Source organism: Chelonoidis abingdonii, chromosome 1 (genome assembly GCF_003597395.2).
Source record: "Chelonoidis abingdonii isolate Lonesome George chromosome 1, CheloAbing_2.0, whole genome shotgun sequence".
NCBI lineage: Eukaryota > Metazoa > Chordata > Testudines > Testudinidae > Chelonoidis > Chelonoidis abingdonii.
In genome coordinates this window covers 238098646-238122909 of record NC_133769.1, presented here as the reverse complement: position 1 = coordinate 238122909, position 24264 = coordinate 238098646, and the positions used below count along the sequence as shown (strand labels likewise).

The window sequence follows — 24264 nt, the reverse complement described above, 5'->3', positions numbered from 1 at the left end:
TTAAACTCCTGGCTCTACTTTGTGGACTTTTTCTCCCCCCTTGCCAGGGGCGGCTCTAGCCATTTCGCCACCCCAAGCATGGTGGCACACCGCAGGGGGCGCTCTGCCAGTTGCCAGTCCTGCGGCTCCGGTGGACTTCCCGCAGACGTGCCTGCAGAGGGTCAGCTGGTCCCACGGTTCCGGTGGACCTCCCACAGGCGTGCCTGCGGATGCTCCACCGGAGCCACGGGACCAGTGGACCCTTCTCAGGCACGACTGAGGGAGGTCCACCAGAGCCACCTGCCGCCCTCCCGACAACTGGCAGAGCGCCCCCCACAGCATGCCGACCCAAGCATGCACTTGGGGTGCTGGGGCTGGAGCCGCCCTGCCCCTTGCTACCTGCTGCTAAGACATTTCACAGCTCTTTTTAAAATCAACGTTTTGCTTTCCTTGTCAGCAAGGATGCGGGTGCAGCGGTAAAGATAAACTGCTGGAGTTCTGCCATACAGGTAGGCTGTCAGCATGACTGAAACAGGGAAGGAACTAAGTGAAAATTTATTCTCTGTTGGCTGCTTCTCATTAAAAAGCGTTTGTATATGAATTTTACATATACAGTATGGATTGCTATAAGCGATAAGAGCATGACATCATAGGGTTTGCTGGACTGGTAGGTAAATGCCATAGAATCTGCAATTTAAAATAAGTAGACCAACAAATGTATATTCTATTGTTTCTTCCACTTTGTTTTTTATTTTATTTGTAAAGAAAATTGGCTTTTATACCAACTAATTTTCTACTGTTCTGATTAGAGCCATACATTATCCTCTATGTTATTTTGGGCCCCGCTGACTTCAGAAGGGGCTGGGTCTGTCATATGCATCCAGTGGCAAAATTTGGTACCTAAGCCTGAATTTTCAAAAGTGACTCATGAGTATGGATACCTTTGTTTTTAAATGTCAAACCTGACACATCTTAAAGGGACCTGATTTCTAGACAATACTGACCATACATCCCCTGAAAATTAGGAGCCTGTTAGGCATCTCAAGATGAACACTTAAGTATTGAGACACCCAAAATGACTCATCATATTTGAAAATATAGATTGAAAAGTTTTTTTTAGGAGAAGCCTTTACATTTTTGCTGGTACACTCATACTAACAGCTTTTTTGTCACCTTCTACCTGTATGAAGTGCTAAAACTGTAGCATTTGGTATTATTATATTAATATTAAAAGTAACATGACTGAGAAAATGAAGTTACTCTCCCATGAAAAAAACTCGACAGAAAACCATATCTTATGGTGCATAAAGAATTAGACTGGAAGTCAGGAAACCTGGCTTCTGTTCCCAGTTCTGCCTCTAGCATGCTGAGTGACTATGGGCAAGTCACTTAAACTGTCTGTGCCTCCATCTCCCCACCTGTAAAATGGGTCTATGGTACTGACCTCCTCTGTAAAAGTACTTTGAAGTCTACTCATAAATTTGCTATACAAGAGCTAGGGATTATTATACAAAGGACTGACCTGTGCTACCGTTTGCCAGCTGGTAGCATCATCTTCACTGGGATGGATTCCATAATTCCATCTCCTCTGCACCACATAGATCACAGGCTCAATTGAAATATTGAATTTTGAAGACCACTTAACCTCCAGTTGTCCAGACTGAAGTTCTGTGAATCTTAATTCTTTCCTGGGTTTCAATGGAACACCTGAAATAGGAGTGTACAGACAAAATGTTAAGATGTTTACAAAACAGGGTATGTATGTGTAAGCAAATGTAGGAAGTGCTGTGGGACAGTTAAGAGGGAGATGGCTGGACAGACTGAAATAAGTTAAGGAGTTTAACATGCATGAGGCGTGGAACTTTCCAAAGTGTTCAGAGTTGGCTTAACTCTGTTCCCACTAAACTCAATGGTAAAACTCATCTTAAAGTTAGTAAAGTTAATGCCAAGTGCATTTGAAAATCCCACCCTACTTCATTATTTCCTTTATCAACCACTACACTACAATCTATTGAAATTGCCTTTTAAAAGTTTACAGCAATCACTCACCACATGCTGATAGAGTATTATGTTCTCTCTGCAGTTTTGTCATCATGACTATAACACCTCTTTGCAACATTTATAACAGACTGGGGGGAAAGAATTACTTTCTAGAGCCGGTCTCTTTTGATTAAATCAGCAAATCAAGTTCTTAGTTGCATTTCTATGGATACTCTTTTGGAACTCATCTATTTCAGTATCTAGCACTCTCTTACTTCAGATCAAGTCACAAATAAAACTGCTGCATTGACATTTAAACTCTCCTATCAATTTTTCCCTATGTATTTTAATTATGTTGTGACTTTAATAAAGCTCCACACAGGTGCCAGGGTTCACTGTGTGGATTGGTGCCACAGATTGAAACTTAAATATGTTTCTACCCTAAGTATTCATATACAGATGACTCCAAAAAATGACAAAAAGTTTTAATATTAAGAGCTCAATACTTTTACATTAGGATTGTATCAAATGAGGGGTGTAAAAACAGCCAAACATAAGTCTCATTGAAGTCAGGAGTATTGCCACTGCCATCAATGGAAAGCAAGGATTTGGTTCAAAGAGCATATATAAATCAGGGCTCAGATGTTTTTTTCTCCATATACAAACTGATATTACTGTATAATGGGAGCATCTGTGTCTTCTTAGCAAATCCAAAACTGCCAGTGTGTAAACATAAATTATCAGAACTTTAATCCACTTATCTCTGTTTACCAAATATTTAAATGAGGAATATCTGAGGTTTACTTGTTCCAACTCCTTCACTTCCTTAGTTCAACAAACTGCCTTTTGCAGAGCTTTATAAACAGACCTGTCCCAATTACATAATCTGCTATAGTAAATAAAGACAAATACTGTAGTAACCTAAAAGCATCATGAGGAAAATTCAGCATCCAAATCCTGTTACCACATAGGTTTAAATCCTGGATATCATTCAACAGCCAGAAGTCATAATCTAATGTAATGAGCATCATGAACTATGTCAGTTCAAATGTCTATATTTTCAAATTCCTCTTTAATTATGATTACAATAATCCTATAATTTGCATGTTAAGAAATCTAACATCTGCTTTGCATTAGGGTCAGCTGGATTCACTTGATTGGAAGTAACTCAACCTCTCTGGTGTATGTAATTGTGTGCAGATGGATCTCAGCCGCACAAACAACTAGAGCATAGCACAAGTGCATTTTAGAGTTCTTTTGTGAAACCAGAATCATCAGTTTCATATCCAGATGTGTGGATGCAATTACTTTTCATTGTGCTTTTTATTATGTAAATGGTCAGTCTCTTTAACCATTCTTGAACAAATTAGTCTTCTGAAATCCAGTGTTCCAGTGTGGAATTCAGTACATATCTTGTCTTATATGTGGAATGCCAGAGTCCAGGAAATGTGTTACCAAAGGTGTTTTTCAACTAATACCTATGTATCTGTGCCAGGCAAAGTGAATATATAAAGATCAGACGTAAGAAAGCATAATTATAACTCAAATGTAAGAGTAACCTAATACCTGGGGGTTGTGGGGTGGGGTGGAGGAGAGTTCAAAAATATGGATAATTGTGTAAATGGAATAATTTCAGACAATAACATTCAATTTAAATTTGTGACCATCCTGTCTGAATTCATGGCTCACTGGGGTTTTTTTAAACCTATCCTAGCCAGGTTTATTAAACATACCCAAAAAGTTGAAGGTACCATGTAAATAATTAATCATACTCTTTGGCAAAAAGGATAGTCTTAGTGTTAAATACAGTGGGCCACAATATTTGCCTAACTCCACTTATTTCATTAACAACAGCAGAGAATTTGACCCAACACCTATAAATTCTCAGAGCAGTGTTATGGCAAACTTAAAAGAAAAGAGAAAAATACACAAATTCACACCATTTGACCATTACAGAGGACTTAATCCTGCAAGCAGTTTTGACAACACATCATACAATGATCTTCTATGGGACTCAAGTTATTCTCATGGGAATACTTGTTTGCACATTGGGGTCAATCTTCAGGGAAGTATTGGAAAGACTGACACCTATCAGAGTCAAAGTTGGGGTGATCCCTTTTAAGCTTTTTAGCATGAGTGTAGGTTCTTCTATTGGTTTTAATGTTCTCTCTAATGGTTTCACCTTAAGAATAAGTGTTCTTGCTTAGAAAGGGCAGTGTGGTAACTTACAACTGCTGGCCATTATGTTGCTCATAAGCCTTAGAAGACTAAGCAAAATGCAGATCCTGGCCCAAGCAGGCAGTCTTGCTTGTTTGGAATAAAACAGTGTGAGCAGGAAACTATATGGTTTGGAAATACTCCGGTCAGGAGGGAGAGAGACGTGAGTCTCTGCCCAAGACAGGTAACAGCTGGGATCTAGAAACCTAAAAGTAGGTGCCCTTGCTGGACCATGGAGAGGAAATACAGGTGCAGTTGCCCTGAACTGTGACAGCATATTCAATTAATTAAAAGTTTTCATTACATTTTTCTGTGTATTACCAATATCCAAAGCTTGATCAACGGCAAAACTATAGCAACTTGCATAGGGCTAGTCTACACTAGAAGTGTTACAGTAGCACTGATGCAGCTGTGCTTCTCTGGCACGACTGGAGAGGACACTCTATGTCAACAGGAGAGCTCTCTCCCATTGGCACAATAAATCTACCTCCATGAGAAATAGTAGCTATGTCAGCAGAAGCTCTCCTGCCGACACAGCACCATCCACATTGGTGCTTAGATCAATGTAACTTACATCGCTCAGGTAGGGTGGTTTATTCACATCCCTGAGCAACATAAGTTATACTAACATAACCATGATGTAGACAAGCCCATAGACTCTCTTAGTTTCAATCTGAGTTTATTTTCTGGTTAGGAGTGGTGTCAAAAGGATTACCATGAGTATTAGATTTGTTCACTAGATCTTAGTCACGCTTGTTGATTTTGCTCTTCCTAGTGGCAGGGAGGTCATTTGTGCTTGGAGAAAATGAAAAGCAAGCCTGCCCAGGTCCATCTTGTTCCTTGCTATATGAAGACAATTTGAAGGGCTAATTATCTGAATTCATCATCTGAGAAAGCAGAAGAGCATTGGTTCTGCCCTTCCTGTGTAACACAAGCAAATACCTATTGAAGATAACTGATAAGATGTTGGAGCAGAATGTTAGTGCTACAAGTATTTAATTAGACCAAACTTCTCCTTTTGCATTCATTCAGAATATCATACCCTATGTATGCTTTGTCCTCTACACACATCCCTTTAATTTAGCCTGCACCTCACTCCACTACACCCTACTCCACACACGACCCAGTTATAAAATACATTTGAATGCCCTCAATTAAACTTACTATATAACATCACATTTGAGGTTTGGTCCTGTAAACTTCTGCTCCCATGGAATACAGATACTCTGTTACTTTAGCACCCCTTTTTGGTGATTTGCAGCAAAAAGAATATGAATGACTTAATGAAATAGTTCATTTTTAATAATCTTTTGCACATTAATATGTGATGTTATAATAATGTATTAAAGTCTTGTAATTATATAAGGCCAGATTCACAGACGATTGAAACCAGTGGAAGTCTTTCCATTGACTTCAAGGAGCTTTGGATCAAGCTCCTATTGCAGGTCATCCCAAAGCACTTTACATACAGTGCCTTTCTAGGTTTCAGGTTTACTGTACTTCAGTAACTTTCTGATCAAATTTGCTCTGTTTATGTAAGTAAATCAAAAGAGTTTTCTAACTGCTAACCCTGTCTGGGTTTAGAAAGTCAAGATAGATAGACTTGGGTAGAGTGGGCTGGATTTGGTCCAGTTCTGTTGATAATGTCCTTGACAGTGCTAACAGAAGTATACACTTCTGTTATTTTTTTATTTTCTCACTAAAGTAAGGGGAAGTGACTTTTAATATACACACAAACCACGTCTGTGGGGTGAGAAAGTCCCTTTTATACAATCACTTTTCAGTGTTAGATTCACACTTTAAGAATATTTAAATGAACAAAAGTTATTGTTAAAATTGGGAATCACTCTTAGAGCCAATCATTCCATAAATTATAGTACTTTATTTGTTGCATGACAAGGAAAACTTTCTTCTCAGAATTTCAAGACTTCAATCAAAGCAATTAAAAACATTTTAATAGAACTTGTTTCCTCAGCTTCTTCAGGTATTGAAATAGTGCCTACATGTATTTTGTTTGTATTTTCTAACTGCTTTATCTGCAAGATATCAAGGCCATTGATTCAGAATACTGCATTCATTTGCTCTCCGATGATTATCTCTCACTATGTACTTGGTAGCGTGACCCACTTGATTCTTATTAACAAAGATTATATCTGATTTAAGTCATTTCAACTGTTTACCTTTAAATATTTTCATTGTTCAAATTGTTCTTCTCATCTGTGTAAAATTAAGTGACACTTTACATAGATGGGCCATGATTCAGATTCACTGTGGCCTCCTATCTGTGGTTCACTGACACCTTGTTAGGGATTCCACAAGGGAATTACAGAAGTGTAGGATTGGAAGGGACCTCAATAGGTCATCTAGTCCAGTCCCCTCCACTCAAGGCAGGACTACATCATAACTGGACCAGTGATTCTCAACCTTTCCAGACAACTGAACCCCTTTCAGGAGTCTGAATTGTCTTGCGTACCCCCAAGATTCATGTTATTTAAAAACTACGTGCTTGCAAAATCAGACATAAAAATAAAAAAGTGTTGCAGCCACATTATTACTGAAAAATGGCTTGCTTTCTCATTTTACCATATAATTATAAAATAAATCAACTGGAATATAAATACTATACTTACATTTCAGTGTATAGCATATAGAGCAGTATAAACAAGTCATGAAATTTTAGTTTGTACTGACTTTGCTAGTGCTTTTTCTGTAGCCTGCATTAAAACTAGGCTCATAACTAGATGAGTTGTACCCCTGGTTGAGAACTAGACCATTCCTGACAGGTGTTTCTCTAACCTGTTGTTAAAAACCTCCAGAGACAAAGAACAATTTACAGTTACAATTATATCCTCACAATCACCTCTCTCACTCTCTCTCATACACACACATACTTCCCTATAAAGTTAAAGGTCTTGTTTTTCAGGCAGCTTTATTACAGGTTAAAATACTTAGCACACTAAAACTGCCTCCTAATGATCTCTACCTTTGTACAGATTTTTTGGTACTTGACATGTATGTCCACATCCGTTGGAGCAGCATTTCTTCACCCCAGAACATTCACTGTCAGCCTCACAGCTTTCAACGCAGGCAGCCGCAAAACCGCTGGCCTTCTCAGGTGCTGGGCAGTCTCCTTGCTTCACTGACAGGATATACTTGAGGAATTCACAGCTAGTTAGGCATTCATAGTTTTTCTTGGGGAAAAGAGGCTAAAGGGAACATGAAACAATTGTACAAGTCTTCAGTGGGAAAAAAAATAGCGCTGAAAGTTTTCCAAGACCTTTGGAAAGAAAATTCAAATGTTCAGCTATTGCAAGACTACCCCTGAGGATTTACATATCTATTAGCTTCTAAACAAAGCTTGCAGAGTACAGAATGGTGAATTCTCGCAAACAAGACCACTGTCTTTTATGGAATTACATTGTTTTTATCTGCCAGCTTTTCTCTCGTTTTCCTCATATTAGCTGACTATGAAGTTGCTTCACGACAGATTGAAAACATTCACAAAACAAAGGGGAAGGGTTGTCTGGATAGTCCCTTTTGGAACTATTCTGCATTTTTTCTTTTGTATTTCAAGGCACTTTAACCCTAGTATATTGCACAGTAGTGGTGCAGGAACTAGGGATGCTGGGAGTGCTAGCACACACCCCTGCCTTGAGGTAGCAACAGCAAACACCAAATCCATTGTTTCCATCATCAGCACCTCTACTATAAAAATCATTCCATAGTGCATAGTGCAACCTAGGGTGACCAGATGTTCCGATTTTATAGGGACAGTCCCAATTTTGGGGTCTTTTTCTTATACAGGCACCTATTACCCCCCCACCCCTCGTCCCGATTTTTCACACTTGCTGTCTGGTCACCCTAGTGCCACCCCAAATCACACAAACAAAATGTACTAGTAATATTTTCATTAGGTTGTTGAATCATATTGATGTGAGGGGCCTTCCCAACATCTTTATGCTAATATCATTTTTTTTAAAGAAGAGATAGTTTTTCAACGATCAGTGAATTCTACTTCTGTGACAAAATAGGTTCCAGTTCTCTGCAAAGCTACAAAATGTTAAAAGGTATGTACCATTGTAGTTCCAATAATGGGTTTATGGAGTTCATTTAAAGTTGCTGCTAAAAGTATTATGAATTTTCTCAGAGAATGATTTTGGAGCCCTATTCTACAAGCCCCTACTCTTGTGAGTAACTCTTCCTCACACTGCTAGTGCCACTGTTTCAGTGAATTCCTCACATGAGTAAGAAATGCTGAATTAGGCCCTTATTTCCCGGTAGACACTTTGCAAACTTTGAAGTTAAATTTTTGCTTCCAAATGTTATCCTGAATAAAGAGAAATTGACATAATTCCACTGCAAATGAGAATGGCCTGGGTTAATTCAATCAAAATGGCATCTTCTGCAGTGAGGTTGTGGGTGACAGGGAGTGTGTGTGAGAAGGAGGGAGAGGCTAATTTTAATCCTAAAACATCACAAATTTGCAGCCAGTTAATTAAAAAACTTTATAGCCCCTCGAGGCATAATGTCTTCAAGGCTTCTCCTCCGCAATCTGTTTCACAGCTCATTTTTCTGTTAGCTGCTAAATGTGCTGCTCTTCATTACTGGCCTTTGAGGTTCTAAATTTAGCTTCAATCATAAACTCACTAATCAAAAAGGGATGCTAGCACATTCTAAATACAATAGAGCAGTGTTCTACTAATGTTTTTCTTTTAAACAAAAATGTGTGAATTCAAATTTGGAGATGTAAAGCTACAGTGAGGAGGGATGTATGAGATGATGTAAGTTATACCCACTTTATAGTACTTTAGGTCTTGTCTACATGAGAAAGCTGCATGAGTTTAAATCAATTAAGGTTATGTCTACACTATAGACCTTATAAAGGGACCGATGTACTGCTGCAGCTGTGCCACTCTAAGATCTCCCATGTAGCCGCTCTATGCTGGTGTGAGAAAGTTCTCCCGCCGGCATAATTAAACTACCTTCAATGAGCAGTGGTAGCTATATCAGCAGCAGAGTGTTTTCCGCCAACATAGCGCTGTCCATACCAGCAATTTTGGTGGTGAAACTTATGTCGGTCGGGGGGTGTTTTTTGACACCACTGACCAATAAAAGTTTTACTGGCAAAAATGGTAGGGTAGAGTAGACAAATCCCTAATTTAAGGGAATCTAAGGACTTGTTTACAGAGGGAAGTTTTACCAGTTATGCTAACATATTTATACAGGCATAGTTACACCAGTATAACCTGACCCCATGCAGACAAACTTATTCTGGTATAAAAATACTTTTTTGAATTCAGTTTAAACCGCTTCCCAAGAGACATAAACTAAGCCAAAAAAAAAAGTATTCTCATACCAGAATAAGAGCGGGAAGGCAAGGGGAGGGGGGCTAAAGCGGTATAACTTTATCAGTTAAATTAACACCTTAGATTAAACCAAAACCACTTCCCCATTAGACAAAAACAAAAGTCTTGTCTATGCACAGACTTTTATTAATTTAATGGAAGGATGTTTTAAAACTGATTTAGTTAAACCAGTGCAAACCCCTGCATAGAAATTCTTATTATGGATTAAATTCAGTTTAGCTTAAATCTGTAAGAAACTAATGCATATATTTATATGAACCACTCTCAAACCAACTAGGATTATCTACACAACGTTGCACTGATTTAACTAGTCTATGCCAGAAAGACTTTGCTGATACAGCTATATGGATATAGTTATAGTGGCAGAGCCCCCTAGTGGATACTTATCTTGTATTGGTCTAAGGTGCAAGCCAGTATATCTAAACCAGTTCCCCAAACAATATACAGAATACTGGTAAAAGGACTCTTGACATCATAGCTATGTTATTTGGAGGCATGGCTTTTTTCACTCCCTTGAATCAACATAGACCAGCCTAAATCAGGCTTTTTCTACCTACCGAGTTATTCCAGAATAGCAATTCCCAAAGAACTCTTCCTGATTTGGACATTCTTGTTCTGGACATTTGGACATTCTGGTTCTGGAATAAGACCGACTTCTCCAATTTAACTTAATCTACTTTGGAAGAGGATTAACATAAACCAGAAAAAGGCTTTCTTATTTCTTATAATAAGAGTGTCTACACATGGAGTTAATTGGGAATAGTTAATCTGCATTCAGTTCTCATTCTAACTTATTCCAGAATAATTTTCATGTGCAGACAAAACCTCAGTCTTCCTTCATCAACCGTAGAATTGTAAAGAATTCTAGCTCATATATTAGCTCATATATGTTTCAAACACACTTTTTCCTACATGGGGCCTGAAGGGATGAAAGGGAGTGTAGCAGGAATAGCAACTAGCTAGAGAGATTTTAACAGAACTTCTCATATCTGTAAAGTTAATTAAGCTCGTTCTAGTGAGGGACTCAAGTTTCAACTTGAGGAAAGCACCTGGTTCATATAAAAAATTCAGTAACAAATTGTGAAAATAATGTTTGTTACTCAGATTTAAAACTAATAAATTGTTACACTCTCATCCTTCCAAAATACAGGAGAATGCGGCATATGTAGATTGTTTGTGTTAGCTGTCACCTTAAAGTGCAAACCTCCATAGTAGTACAAATGAAAAAGACAGCTAGAACAAAGTGAGAAAGAATGCCTCAGGGCTGACCTACCTCACAGAAACTTTGGCAATGGTTTTTCTTCAAGTCCCAAGATTCTTTGCAGGGCTCCAGGCACTGAGGGAAATCGTGGAAAAGAGAAAAGGGACATGTCAGTAAGAGGAAAAAGTAACATGCATAGCTGACCTTATGCCTTTATTCATTGTTTGATCCATAGAAAGTTAATAATAGGTTTCTTTAAACTACTTTTCTTGAGGATAAGATTGTGTCATAGTTTCAGATCAAGGTTATTTTGAATGACTGTTAGATTATAGGAAATGTTTCCAATATTTCTCACTGTACGAGGCAGTATCCTTGGCTGTGTACGTGCCATCCTCTTAATTGCTGCGTTGAACTTGGATACTAATAATAGTTAACACCATGCCACTGGATTGCTCCATGGAGCCTAGAGACAACCGTTATTATCTAACGTGCTCTTGCAAACTAACCCTTGTCTCCTGTGCTTAACCTAGTAAGGTAGGCTGGCACATGAGCTCTGCCAGGCTGGGAGGTGATGGAATCCTGCCTCCTGAGACTATGGAGTAGCAGTAGCAGAGCTCTCATCACTGTTCTTATGCATTTGTGAGAGACAAGGCCCAATGGTCATGTAGTAGCAGATTCATCAATCCCAACCACTGCTTCTTCACCTTCAAACTCCACTATACTGGGATATACAGTGAGCTTAGTACCCTGGTATACAGGATGTGCAGACCCCCAGCACAGAATCCCCAAACCTGACCCACACTGCATACCAGAGCAAAACTAGAGCCAGGCTGTCTGGAACCCTCTGTTGCCAGGGAGAAGGGAAAAGATTTGCTACTCCCTAAAATCCTCACTCTTCCTTATTTTTGGAGTGTTTTTTAAATTATTTTTAAGGCAAAGGATCTTGGAAAATAATAATAGAGCTGAGAGTAAATTCCATATACTATCCCTGGTCACAGGGGAAAGCTGCTATACTGGAGAATAAGGCCCTTGATATACAGTTTAGCATTAAAATCACACATATTCCTTAAATACATATTGCATTTTGTTTTAGAATCAAGAATTTAACATAAGAAGAGGAGAATGGTCACAGTGGCTCAGACCAATGGTCCATTAGCCCAGTATCCTGTCTCAGACAGTGGCCAGTGCCAGAAGTTTCACAGGGACTGAATAGAATGGCTCTCATAGGACCATGTGCATCTACACAGTTTAGAAATGAACATAAACATACGACCTATATCTAAGCATAACTGTACATATGTGCCATGGCAAAAAACTAAATGCACTGAAACAAGATTTGCCTTTTTTCCTACTAGTGAAAGAGAACTGTGAATTCAGTGGGAAAAAAATCATAAAAGTATTAGTCACAGGGGCTGCAACAATGAAATATAGCTATCCCCCACTTCCTATTTTGGTGTTTTGGTGTTTTAATCCCAGCTTCTGGCAGTTTAATAACCACAAGATACACTTTAGCATAATTAGACTGCTACTTTTTAAAGCTTTCACTAAACTCCAATAATTTAATGAACTCCAGAGTTTTCTTGCTTCTGTGCTATAAGTGCCATACGTCTGAGCCTCATTCTGCTCTCATACCAGTTTTACAACCCTCAACTGGCTTTGATCGAGTTAGTCTTGATTTACAATGGTATATGAGGGAAGACGCTATGAGTGAAATCCTGACTCCATAGGAGCTCTGCCATTGACTTCAATGACCCTATATCTTTTCCTAATTCTTGCTTGGTTACTGCAGAGACACAGAAAGCTTTCAATAGTAAATAAGACCAGATCTGACTGGATCCCTCATCTACATACAAAAGGGATCTTCCACATGTGCCTCATACTCTTCCCACATGAATGGAAGGCGCTGTTGCCTCTATGGCACTGCCCCTCCACTTAGCCTGAGGATCTGGGGGAGATGGGATAGTGGCAAGGAGTAAGTTGGGAGGCCTGACTGAGGTCTTGTCTGTCATGGGGATCAGCCTGTGAGGTGAGTAGCTGATGGCAAAAAAAGGAAGACTCTGCAACTTCAATGAATGCTTGGGTACTGGGGAAGGAGTAACCAGGAGCAGAGAAACAAAGTGCAGATGGGTCTGGCCTACTGCTGATAACCCAGGATTTAGGATACTCTTCATATAGGCGAAAAGAACAGGACTACTTGTGGCATCTTAGAGACTAACACATTTATTTGAGCATAAGCTTTCATGGGCTACAGTCCACTTCATCGGATGCATAGACTGGAACATATAGCAAGAAGATTTTATACATACAGAGAACATGAAAAGGTGGAAGTAGCCATATCAACTGTAAGAGGATAATCAGTTGAGATGAACTATCATCAGCAGGAGAAAAAAAAACTTTTGAAGTGATAATCGAGATGACGCATAGAAGGTGTGAGGATACTTAATACAGAGAAATAGATTCAATTAGTGTGTTATGTAGCCCCCATCACCACAGCAAAGGAGTGTTTTACTCACATAAATGAATGTGTATTTAGCCTCATAACAACACAAGGAGATAAGTCTTGATATTGCCATTTTACAAGCGAGAAACTGAGGCACCAAAGTCACATGGGAAGTCCCTGGCAAAGCCAGGATTTGAACCCAACTCTCTTGTATTTTAGTCCAGGGCATTAACTAAAGAGACCATCCCTGAGATCTCATATGCTGTTTATAGGGAGGGCAAACCTTACCCCATTAATGGCAACGTTCAGGGGCAAATCTCAGTGAGGAGAACGGTGCAGATATTTCTCTCTGTTTAGATCTCTCCTGTGGATTTTCTCATGATACGAATCAACATGTCTCATAGTGGCCAACCTGTGTTAATTTCTAGTAAGGCATTCTGTTCTGGTTTACATTACAAATACTTTTCTGAACTACATTTTATTTATTATATTTAAATAAAGTTCCCCCTCCCTTTATATAGGCTTTAAATAGGCTGTTTATCTATGTGTGCTCTGCAAAAGAGTGATTCTGATCCACATTTAGTGAAGTGCCCAAAGTGGGGCATCTAATCAAGCTAGGCACTCAACTGAGGATTCACCTCTAAAAACAGGAATTTGACAAATGAAAGTCTTGTAAGATCACGCCCTCAATCAATAATGCCTAGACAGGAAGATACTGTAAGATATAAAATATGTAATGTTGAATATTTAAATTAAGTCAACCCATTGTCACTAGCAGTGGCAGCCAATATTTGCTTTTTATGTCCACGTCTTCAGAAAATATCTGGATAAAGTATGTGTGTCATGAAATTAAATGTCCAGATGACACATTTCAAAGACTTTGCTGAAAGTCACCAAGGGCCCAATCCAAAGTGCCGTGATGTCATTTGGAGTCTTTCTGTTGATTTCAGTGGACTTCAGACAAGATTTCATGCTGGGTAGGAGAACATACAATTCTTCTGGCCAATAAAAAGAATTTCAAAGAAAGGCCTACAACACTCATGGGGAAAGTATTCTATCCAACACTTCCTGGCTTTCCAGATTATTGTAAATGTGTGTCCGTAAAAGGATTCTGAAAATCCTTCTTCCAGGATAAGGCAAAATTTGTGCCAGGAAGCAGTTTTCTGTTGATTTTGACTATTTTACTTATAAAGGAGAAAAAAGTAACCTGTAACCATACCACCAGCTCTCTGAAGCTAAGCTAAGTGCAGTACTTGGAGGACAGATCACCAACATATACCAAGCTGGTGCAGGAAGTGGTTCTGATGATTCAGTCAGTAGATGGCACTGTTCCCTCTGAGTTACTGCTGAATCAATTCCAGCATGATGTTAGGGTGCATTGTGCTGCTGGAGAGGGCTTTCTTTGTTTTGTATGAGAGATAAAACTGAGGCCCTAACCATCTGTGGTCATTAGAGGCCCACTGGTACTCTTCATAAGAGGAAAGGTATTAACCTGCTGCCCTGGCCAAATTCTGTTTTGGATAACTGCACTATCCCTATGTTAAAATCTGCTGTAGTTTAACTCAGCCTTTCCTTTCCTGTTCTAGTCTATTTTACAGTGTTGCTGTGAACTGTTAAACAATTGCCATGTTTCAACACAGTACCTGTTTTAAATGATAACTCAAATGATCCCAGTATCTTGTATCTTTCAAAACCAATGTAGGTGTAAACTATGTCAGCGATGACTACATATACTCAGGAATAATGTTAAGCTCTTGGCACTGGTTGAGTTGTATGAATTACTGCTGTTTACATCAGTTGTGTTTGCAATCCTTTTATCTTGTTTTTTAAATTATGGTAAGGGACATTCTTTACTACGAAAAGAATTTCTTTGGTGCGGAGTTTTAAATATGAATAAATACAAATAGGCATATGAAAAGTATGGCCTATAATATTTACTATATTTAGGGAACAGAGTAGGAAGGGATTTTCAAAAGTGCTTACTTAGCATTGGCTTATTTACGGGTTTTACTATAGCTGGTTGGGAATTTTCCAGCTAAATGTTATTGGGTGGAAAATAGTGATTCGCCAAAAATGTTCATGATGAATCATCCAATAATTTTTTAATAGTTTTAAAATTGTTAAAACATTCCTTTTTGACATTTGAAAAAGAAAGTTTCATGTTTTCATTCAAAAACATTTTGTTTTAAAATTGTAAGTAATTTATACTAAAAAGAGTTTTAAAATACTTTTAAAGTCTAAATCAAAACAAAATATTTCAAAATTATCAAAACATTTCAATTGGCCTAATCTCAATTTTTTTTCCTGATTATCGATTCACAAAATGTTTCAAGATTTTGACTTTTCATCATGCTCTGGGATGGGGAAAAATTTTGAAATCTTGAAAATTCTCATGGGACAAGAAAACCATTTCTTACCCAGCTACAAGCCCTTTGTGACTTCAGTGGGAACAAAATTAAGCCAACAGAGAGCTTTCGAAACTCTCACACATAGTGCATTGCAAGTCTTTTCTGGTATTATATATATTTTTAAATGACAGTCTATTAGTTACTCTAGGGGGAAAAGTCGTCATTTTGTATTTATTTAAACTGTGAAAAAGAAAGGTTAAAGGGGTATGTGAGCAGTGATGGACACCACCTTGTGCAAAACTCCATTTCAGGGGCTTGGATCAGTCCTTAACCCAGGCAACAGTGGCTTAAATCAAATCAGCTTAGAAAGAAAGAAAGAAAGAAAGAAAGAAAGAAGCAGTATAAGACAAATAAGTCAAAAAGCCATTCACTCTTAGAGCTTGGGTGTGAAGCTTCTGACTGTTCCACAGAGGCAACTGAGTAAAACAGTCATGCCAAGACTGTTGCTTAAGCATAACTCTCTTTTCTAGCATCAGTTATCATACCCATTTCCATACCTCTAGGGTATTGTATTAGAGATATTGTAAAAAAACCTGGGACCTAAATCAAAATTGTCTTCCACCTGTAAGACACCTGCATTCCACAGGGACAAAGTCTCTGAAATGATGTAGGTTGTGACTAACTGCCACTGTGTATAGACCATTCTTGGTGGCAGGATCCCAACCATAGAACTCCTTGCCAGAGTGATCAAACTCAGGGCTGGTCTACACTTGGGAAGGAGATCGATCTAAGATACGCAACTTCAGCTACGTGAATAATGTAGCTGAAGTTGAAGTATCTTAGATCGAGTTACCTACCGTCCTCACAGCGCAGGATCGATGTCCGCAGCTCCCCCTGTTGACTCCGCTACCACCATTCGCATTGGTGGAGTTCCGGAGTCAATAGGAGTGCGTTCGGGGATTGATATATCTCGTCTAGATGAGACGCGATATATCGATCCCTGAGAAATCAATTGCTACCCGCCGATACGGCCAGTAGTGAAGACATACCCTCAGTCAAAGAATGACAGTGTGCATTAAAAAGAACAGGAGTACTTGTGGCACCTTAGAGACTAACAATTTTATCTGAGCATAAGCTTTCGTGGGTTACAGCCCACTTCATTGGATCCATGCAGAGGAAAATACAGTAGGAAGTTATATATATATACACAGAGAACATGAAACAATGGGTGTTACCGTACATACTCTAACAAGAGTGATCAGTTAAGGTGAGCTATTACCAGCAGGAGAGAAAAAAACTTTTTGTAGTGGTAATCAAAATGGTCCATTTGCAGCAGTTGACTAGAAGGTGTGAGGAACAGTGAGGGTGGGGGGAAATAAACATGGGGAAATAGTTTTACTTTGTGTAATGACCCATCCACTCCCAGTCTTTATTTAAGCCTAATTTAATGGTGTCCATTTTGCAAATTAATTCAATTCAGCAGTCTCTCGTTAGAGTCTGTTTTTAAAGGTTTTTTGTTGTAATATTGTGACTTTTAGGTCTGTAATTGAGTGACCTGGGAGATTGAAGTGTTCTCCGACTGGTTTTTGAATGTTATAATTCTTGACGTCTGATTTGTGTCCATTTATTCTTTTAAGTAGAGACTGTCCGGTTTGGCCAATGTATAGTGTTCATTAAGGTCTACAACACATCTTTTCAGCGAAGACTTCCCTTTGGATGGACGGTCCTAAAAAAAAATGGAAAAAAAATCCAACACCAACAGTCAAGCTCCTCTGCCGAAGGGAAAAGTGAGAAAAGTGTCTTTTTAATCTGGGGTTTTGCGTATTTTAGTTTGTGTAATACTTGATAACCCAGTGATAAATAATATCTAAACAACTAAAGGAATTTAGAAAGAGACTTGATGATCATAGGTACTTTGTGGATATTCTCCAATTATAAATTGAAATAGAAATTGTTACACTCTGTATATCAAAAAGTTCACCATGTCTTGCCAGGATAATGCAATCTTTTGGCTTCAGGATAGGAGAAGCTCATCCACTCCAAATTCACACTTAGCATGCAGCCTAGTGCAGCAATATTAGATATAAGAAATATCATATTACAGACCCTATTTTTCCATGAAAACTTTTCTTCTTTACTAGATAAGAGTCATGAGATGCAGGCCACATTTTCGGAAACTATTTTTCATAATACAACTGAACACAGGCATCAGGAGCTACTTACAATTTAAAACACAAGATGACTGTTTGTGGGATGCCTATGGAAACCAACCATCTTTCATTATTTTTTTGGCACATTATTACAAATTATGCCCAGAAATATAGTAATCCTCACACATTCACAGCCTAACAGAAGCAGTTATAAGTGTCAAAAAGACTACTTTGTAATCTTAGCACTTAATTAAAAAAACAAACTAGGTGCACTGCTATATTTCAGATACAAAAAGTCTGCATTGGCACTTCTTCATGTAGGAAATCCAGTGTGACAACCAGGGGCCAGACACCTCAAAGAGAGAACAGAAGGTTTAACTCCCCCAAAATAAGCAGCTAAACTAATTGCATGCTATATTATTTTACTGTAAGGAATATTGAGTAAGATCTTTTATGAAAGCCTTTCATGCATTGAACTTAATAGTTATCATGAGATATGTATACAGGTTATGCCTGCATTCTCCGCCACGTGCAGTGGCACGCATCGCCGCTCCTCTCAAAATCCAACCAGAGACCTCTCTGTGCAAACACCAGTGCACTTTTATTTTCAGTGTTTGTTCCCACCACCTTTTATATACAGTTCAATTCAGTCCAGGCAGACCCCTGGGGGACAGCTAGCTTCTGCAGCTAGTTGGGAACTCCAGCCTAAGGCTCCTCCCTTTCCCACCTTGGATGTGGTGAGCCGGAGGAGAACAATTCAAGTGTCTGGGAGGTAAGAACTTGGGAAGGACAGATTCGGGGAGACCCAGAGCTAGAAGGGCTTTTGATGTCACCCTCCAAAGAGTAAGTAGGCTGGTGGCAGCCAGGGTGAAACCTTAGCCTGGCTATTGGTTTTAGGGAATTCAACCATAACTGTATAGCACAAAGGACCACAAAGTTATAGGGCAGCTGGTGACGGAATCTCATCCTGATCTGGGTGGATCCCAAAATGTCACACCCAGGTTTAAATTCTAAGACTTATACCTATCAAGAAATGGATTAATATGTTATCAGGCTATAGCCATGAACTAAGAGGAAGCAACAATCACCTCTTTCTACCAGCCTTCAGTATGAGTATCATCCCTCCTTTAACTCTGTTAACACCATCCCACACAAATGCCTGGCTTGAGTTGTATATGTTACCATGAAAAAATGCTTGCTCATCAAACTGAGGTTACAGACAATGGCACAGTATTCCCAGGTTGTTTAAAAGATCCCTGTGTTATTTTTTCATGTTCTCCTTACTTTGATTTTTGTCCAATATTAATGCATGTGACCAGCTCCTTAGCTGGTGTACACTGATGTAATCCAGTGTGTCAAATTAGTGTAATGAAATGGAAAACTCAGGCACAAATTGTTTCTGAACACGCAACAAATAAAACACTAGAGACAGAGATGCCCTAATGAACTGTTGACCTCCTTAATTTCAAGATCTCATAAGACCCAGTGAGGAATACTAAACTGTGGAAGCAACAGCTGTCAGGACAATTTATATCAATACACTGCTTGAGATACCAGTGACCATTTTGTGTGATCCATCCTAAACTGAGACATGCTTGCTCTCTGTTTTTCTTCTCCCCCCAGTCCACACCACCCTCAGAGGCTGATGAACCAGGAGCGTTAGTGATTATCTCCCTACAAACTAAATCTGCAATTTTATTTTCCAAACCAAACCACTGCAGTCTCAATTGAGAGGGATTAATAAGTATCTTTAAAATACTGAATATGTCTGTTAATGATGACAGATATAAAGCCTACTATTAGGTACAAAGCATCAGCTCCACATGACTGCCCTCAGGTTCTTCCTGTGTCCACATTAAAGAGCTTCACAAGGCAGACATAAAAGGAATAACATTTCCCCTTGGAACTGGAAACAACAGGGTTAAATAACATAGAAGTGTTCCCAGTCTATGTTGTTTGTATTCTTACTACTGTAGGTCAGTGAGCAGTACCATTTGGTAAAGAGGGAGAGTTTTGTGTTCTAGTCTTAATTAAATTAGTTACAGTTAGGGTTATTCTGTGACACTATCATGCTATCTGGGAACCCAGCTGATATTGCCTGACTCACTAATTGAAGAACTGGTTTTGAATGAAAACCAGGTCTCAGATTTTGAACAGTCACTACATTTGTAGATGAGATGTAGGAATAGACTGTTTTGGCACTTTAAAAATACTTTAGGGTCATTAGTTGGATCCTCACTGAAATGATCACCCGCCATATTTATTATCTTTGTTCTCTAATGATGCACTGCCTTGTGTGTAAGGATGGTGCTGCTGCAGCTGGAATCCATTTTATTCCATTAGGTTACATCTGTGAAATCCAGCCTCTTCTATATTCACTCACTGTACCTTTATGCTTAGGAACAGAAAACCTGATATACATCACGGTGAGAAGAAAAATCCTGCAAATGCAGTCAATATTCAAACATCATATTCTTTACAAAAGAAGACTGTTAATAATGCTATTCCTCACATCCCAGGGGTTAACCACTTGGGGAGTGCGGGGCAGGTGAGGAACAGCACATGACACTTTAAACTAAAAATACACTGCCCCCTGAATAAAAAACAGCACTTGTTACAATATAAATAGTCAGGACCAGCTTCTGCTCCCGTAATATTGAATTGTGCCCTCCTTCACAAAAAGGTGCAAGGAAGTCAATAGGATCGCTCATGGAGTAAGGTGCTATTTAATGTGTATAACAGCTTTGGATTCTGGCCTTAAGACATAACAGGAATAGTACTCTTTGTTTCAGGCCCTTTTCAACCTTTAATTTCTGAAGCCCCATAACATCCCAGGGAGAGACAGAAGTATTTATTTAAACTGTGAAAAAGAAAGGTTAAAGGTGTACATGAGCAGTGATGGACACCGCCTTGTGCAAAACTCCATTTCAAGGGGCCTGGGTCAGTCCTTGACCCAGGCAACAGTGGCTTAAATCAAATCAGCTTAGAAAGAAAGAAAGAAAGAAAGAAAGAAAGAAGCAAGCACAAGACAAATAAGTCAAACAGCCATTCCCTCTCAGAGCTTCCATCTACTTTCCTTGTATTTCCAGGGGTTCTTTCTAAGGGCTCATCTACACTTGAAATGCTGCAGCTGTGCCATTGTAGTACTTCAGTGTAGACATTCACTACAGTGATGGAAAGAGTACATAAGCCATCTCCCTGACTGGTGGTAGCCAGGTCAATGGAAGAATTCCTCTGTGCACTGACTACACTGGGGGTTAGGTTGGCTTAACTACATTGCTCAGGGGCGTGGATTTTGCACACTTCTGAGCGATGTAGTTGGGTCAACTTAAATTTTGAGTGTAGACCTGGCCTAAATCTTTCAGAGACAGCCTGGCATAGAGTTCTTGACATCCCAAGTTCTTCTGTCCCTTTTACACTTTCCTCTTTGTATTTGGGCTTGCTCTCATTAGCTACAGCCAGTGGGACATGTCTCTTCAAAATTGACATTTCTGACAGCTGAGCTGGGTGGGGCTGGTTTTACTGTGTGCAGCAGGGAGGGCTCTTAACCCTTTCCTGACTGTGTTTGGTGAGGAAGCTAATCATAGGAAGGGATTTACCAAAGTGGTTTAGGAGCACGAAACTTGCACTCCTAAATCTAGAGCTGGTTAATAAATGGAGAAAGGGAAAGGGCACTGGTTTATTTAGACCTAATGAAATGTGTGCTTTTCTTTAACATGGTTATTATGAAAATTGAAATATTAATGCTAAATAGAATCTAGCTGATTTTCATTTTGCTAATCCACAAGGCTACTAATTTGTACTAGGCACAACAGTCTCACCCCACTTCTCAGCCAAAATTTAATAATCTTGTAGTGAGGCTTTAGATAACTAAAGATTTAGTTATGACTCTTATGACAGTGTAGCATTATGAAATGAGGGAGGGTACACAACCAAGCAGTGGTTGCTGAAAGCATTAGGTCTGTGTAGGGCAAAAGCAGGTGAAATGAGAAGCATACTTCCTGGCACCATTTGCTATGCCCCTAAAAGAAAGGTTGTGAAGACCTCTCTATGAGAACGCTTGAAGATTTACTTTGATTTTCTGTGCAACAGTTACTTTTTGTTTGTTTGCTTAACTGATTCTCAGTTGCTTATAAGCCAGGCTTTGCTTACACTCCGATTCTGAACATGAAGAATTTGATTTATGATCCCTTCCTTGCTGCAATCTCTGCACAAAAAAACCCAGCCTTCCTCTGAAAAAAAATTGCAAAAACAATCTTCCAAATGTGAACATAAATCACTGAAGCAATGCCTTCCTCTATCTGGTGAGAATCTGAAACAATAGTTCTGAGAGGTGTGAACTGCCTCATTCATCTAAATGTGGTACTAACTCTGATAATGCACATTTTATTTGAAAACGATAGCATCTGTTTCACTGTTGATGACTTTAACATCTAGTTTGATCATTCCACAAATGCAATCTGCTTTCTACACCCAGAAATCAGAACTCCCAAATGTCTCATACCAAATCATCAAAACCTCCAGCTTTTCTTAACATTTTCTATAACACATTTATAAAAAATTTCAATAAAAAGTTCTGCAGCATATTGAAAATTTAAAATATACTGGCAACGTAATATAATTTGAATATAATACCAACTTAAATAACAGAGGAATATTGTACTGCACTGTTTCCTTAAGTGTTCATTATACTCCCCTGAGGAAGAAATTAGCTGAGGCACATGGGAATACCCTGAACTGGTGTCCAGATTTCTGCTTTCTTTGTTTAAGTGTTTCATTGTTTTGACTGTGATTCTTTTTTTCAAAAATTAACTACTGAATATATCTGATGCAAAGAAGTCTGTCTGAGTTTCCAATGGAGTCTTAACCATTAGCTCTAAGGTATGAACTGCCCCACATTCATTTGAATGAGTGCTAACTCGGATGCCAATTATGATAGTTAAAATGCCAACATTTTCAAATATTTCACTGCTCATCAAAGCATGTAAAAAAGGAAAGAAAGTATACTGACCTGAAGATCTACACTAGAGTGTAAAATGGAGGTGTGTGAGGGGTGCAGAGGGAGAGAGGGGTCATAAAATCAATCACAGAAGATGCACAGGTGTTTAAGAACACAAGGTAGTTTTTCAGAGGGAGGCTTTGGATTGGTTTTGTTTAACTAAAAGAGTGATGGGGGTTCTGTTTCCAGAGGTTTGGGAAAGATGACTGTTTGGATTATATTAATCCCCTAAAACCCAACATTTAAAAAATGTATCTGAAGTTGTCACAGCATGTCCTATCTGATGTCCTGGAGAGATGCAAAGTCCAAGAGCCATGATGCAACATTTAGGTCAAGCTTGCTGTGAAGTGCACATGGTCTTTGTGGTAAGGAGCCCACTGTATCCCACACTGCACCCAAGATGAAACAAAAGATTATATGGAGCAGAAAGTCGGCACAGGCACATGTTTTGATTTACTGATGGTGAGTGTCATCAATATTTGTTGTAAATGAAGGAATTCTTTTAACAGAAAATATTTAGAAAGATTACTATTTCAGTGGAAGAACGAGAAGGAAGCACATAATCATATTATGGCAGACGCAACTGTTTCATACCATATCTAATTAGTGAGAAAATGACACTGACATCTCGATATCTATCTGTGTAGGTTGGTTGTCTGCTATGTCAAACTTTCCCAGTATCAATACATGTCTGAAAGGACAGAAGAATAAATTTGAGGAACGTTTCCACGTTTCCAGTCTTCGTTGCCAAATCAAAACATGTCCAGCTATATCAGCATAAAATTGGCTCCCAAAATACTAATGCATCCCTTACAAACACCAATCAATCAATTTGTGGATTGTGTGGTAGGCTTGTTGACAAATGAGTAAACTGGAGCTAATACTCTTATAACTTCTTCAAATTCAAAAGATAACAGTGTTATTTTGAGCTGCCCTTGCATATAGTTCTGTTGATCTACCATTTGGGGGGATATACATACAGTGTGTTATTTCAGTCTTGTTCTTTATAGCATTTTAAAATTGGCAAGTTAATCCTCTAAAATACTTAATAGTTTTTAGGTGTAGCTGCTGCATAAAAAACAGGTTTCAAAGTAGCAGCCATGTTACTCGTATCCAAAAAAAGAACAGGAGTACTTGTGGCACCTTAGAGACTAACGAATTTATTTGAGCATAAGCTTTCGTGGGCTACAGCAACGACAGACTGCTGAACTGGAATTAATTTTCAAAATGGACACCATTAAATTGGGCTTGAATAAAGACTGGGAGTCGATGGGTCATTACACAAAGTAAAACTATTTCTCCATGTTTATTTCCCCCACCCCCAATGTTCCTCACACCTTCTTGTCAACTGCTGCAAATGGACCATTTTGATTATCACTATAAAAAGTTTTTTTTCTCTCCTGCTGGTAATAGCTCACCTTAACTGATCACTCTGATTAGAGTGTGTATGGTAACACCCATTGTTTCATGTTCTAGGTGTATATATACATATCTTCCTACTGTATTTTCCTTACATGCATCCAATGAAGTGGGCTGTAGCCCATGAAAGCTTATGCTCAGATAAATGTGTTAATCTCTAAGGTG

At 38.8% G+C, this 24264-nt stretch overlaps 1 protein-coding gene across 1 annotated transcript in view; it reads right to left on the bottom strand.

Moving 5' to 3' along the window:
• Positions 1–24264, bottom strand: part of ANOS1 (anosmin 1) — a 191056-nt gene that overhangs the window by 66506 nt on the left and 100286 nt on the right. The window contains exons 3-5 of the mRNA XM_032790052.2: positions 10816–10878; positions 7160–7382; positions 1502–1686 (exon numbers count right to left, since the gene is read on the bottom strand). Coding sequence (XP_032645943.1) covers positions 1502–1686; positions 7160–7382; positions 10816–10878 — 471 coding nt within the window. The remainder of the gene's footprint in view (positions 1–1501; positions 1687–7159; positions 7383–10815; positions 10879–24264) is intronic.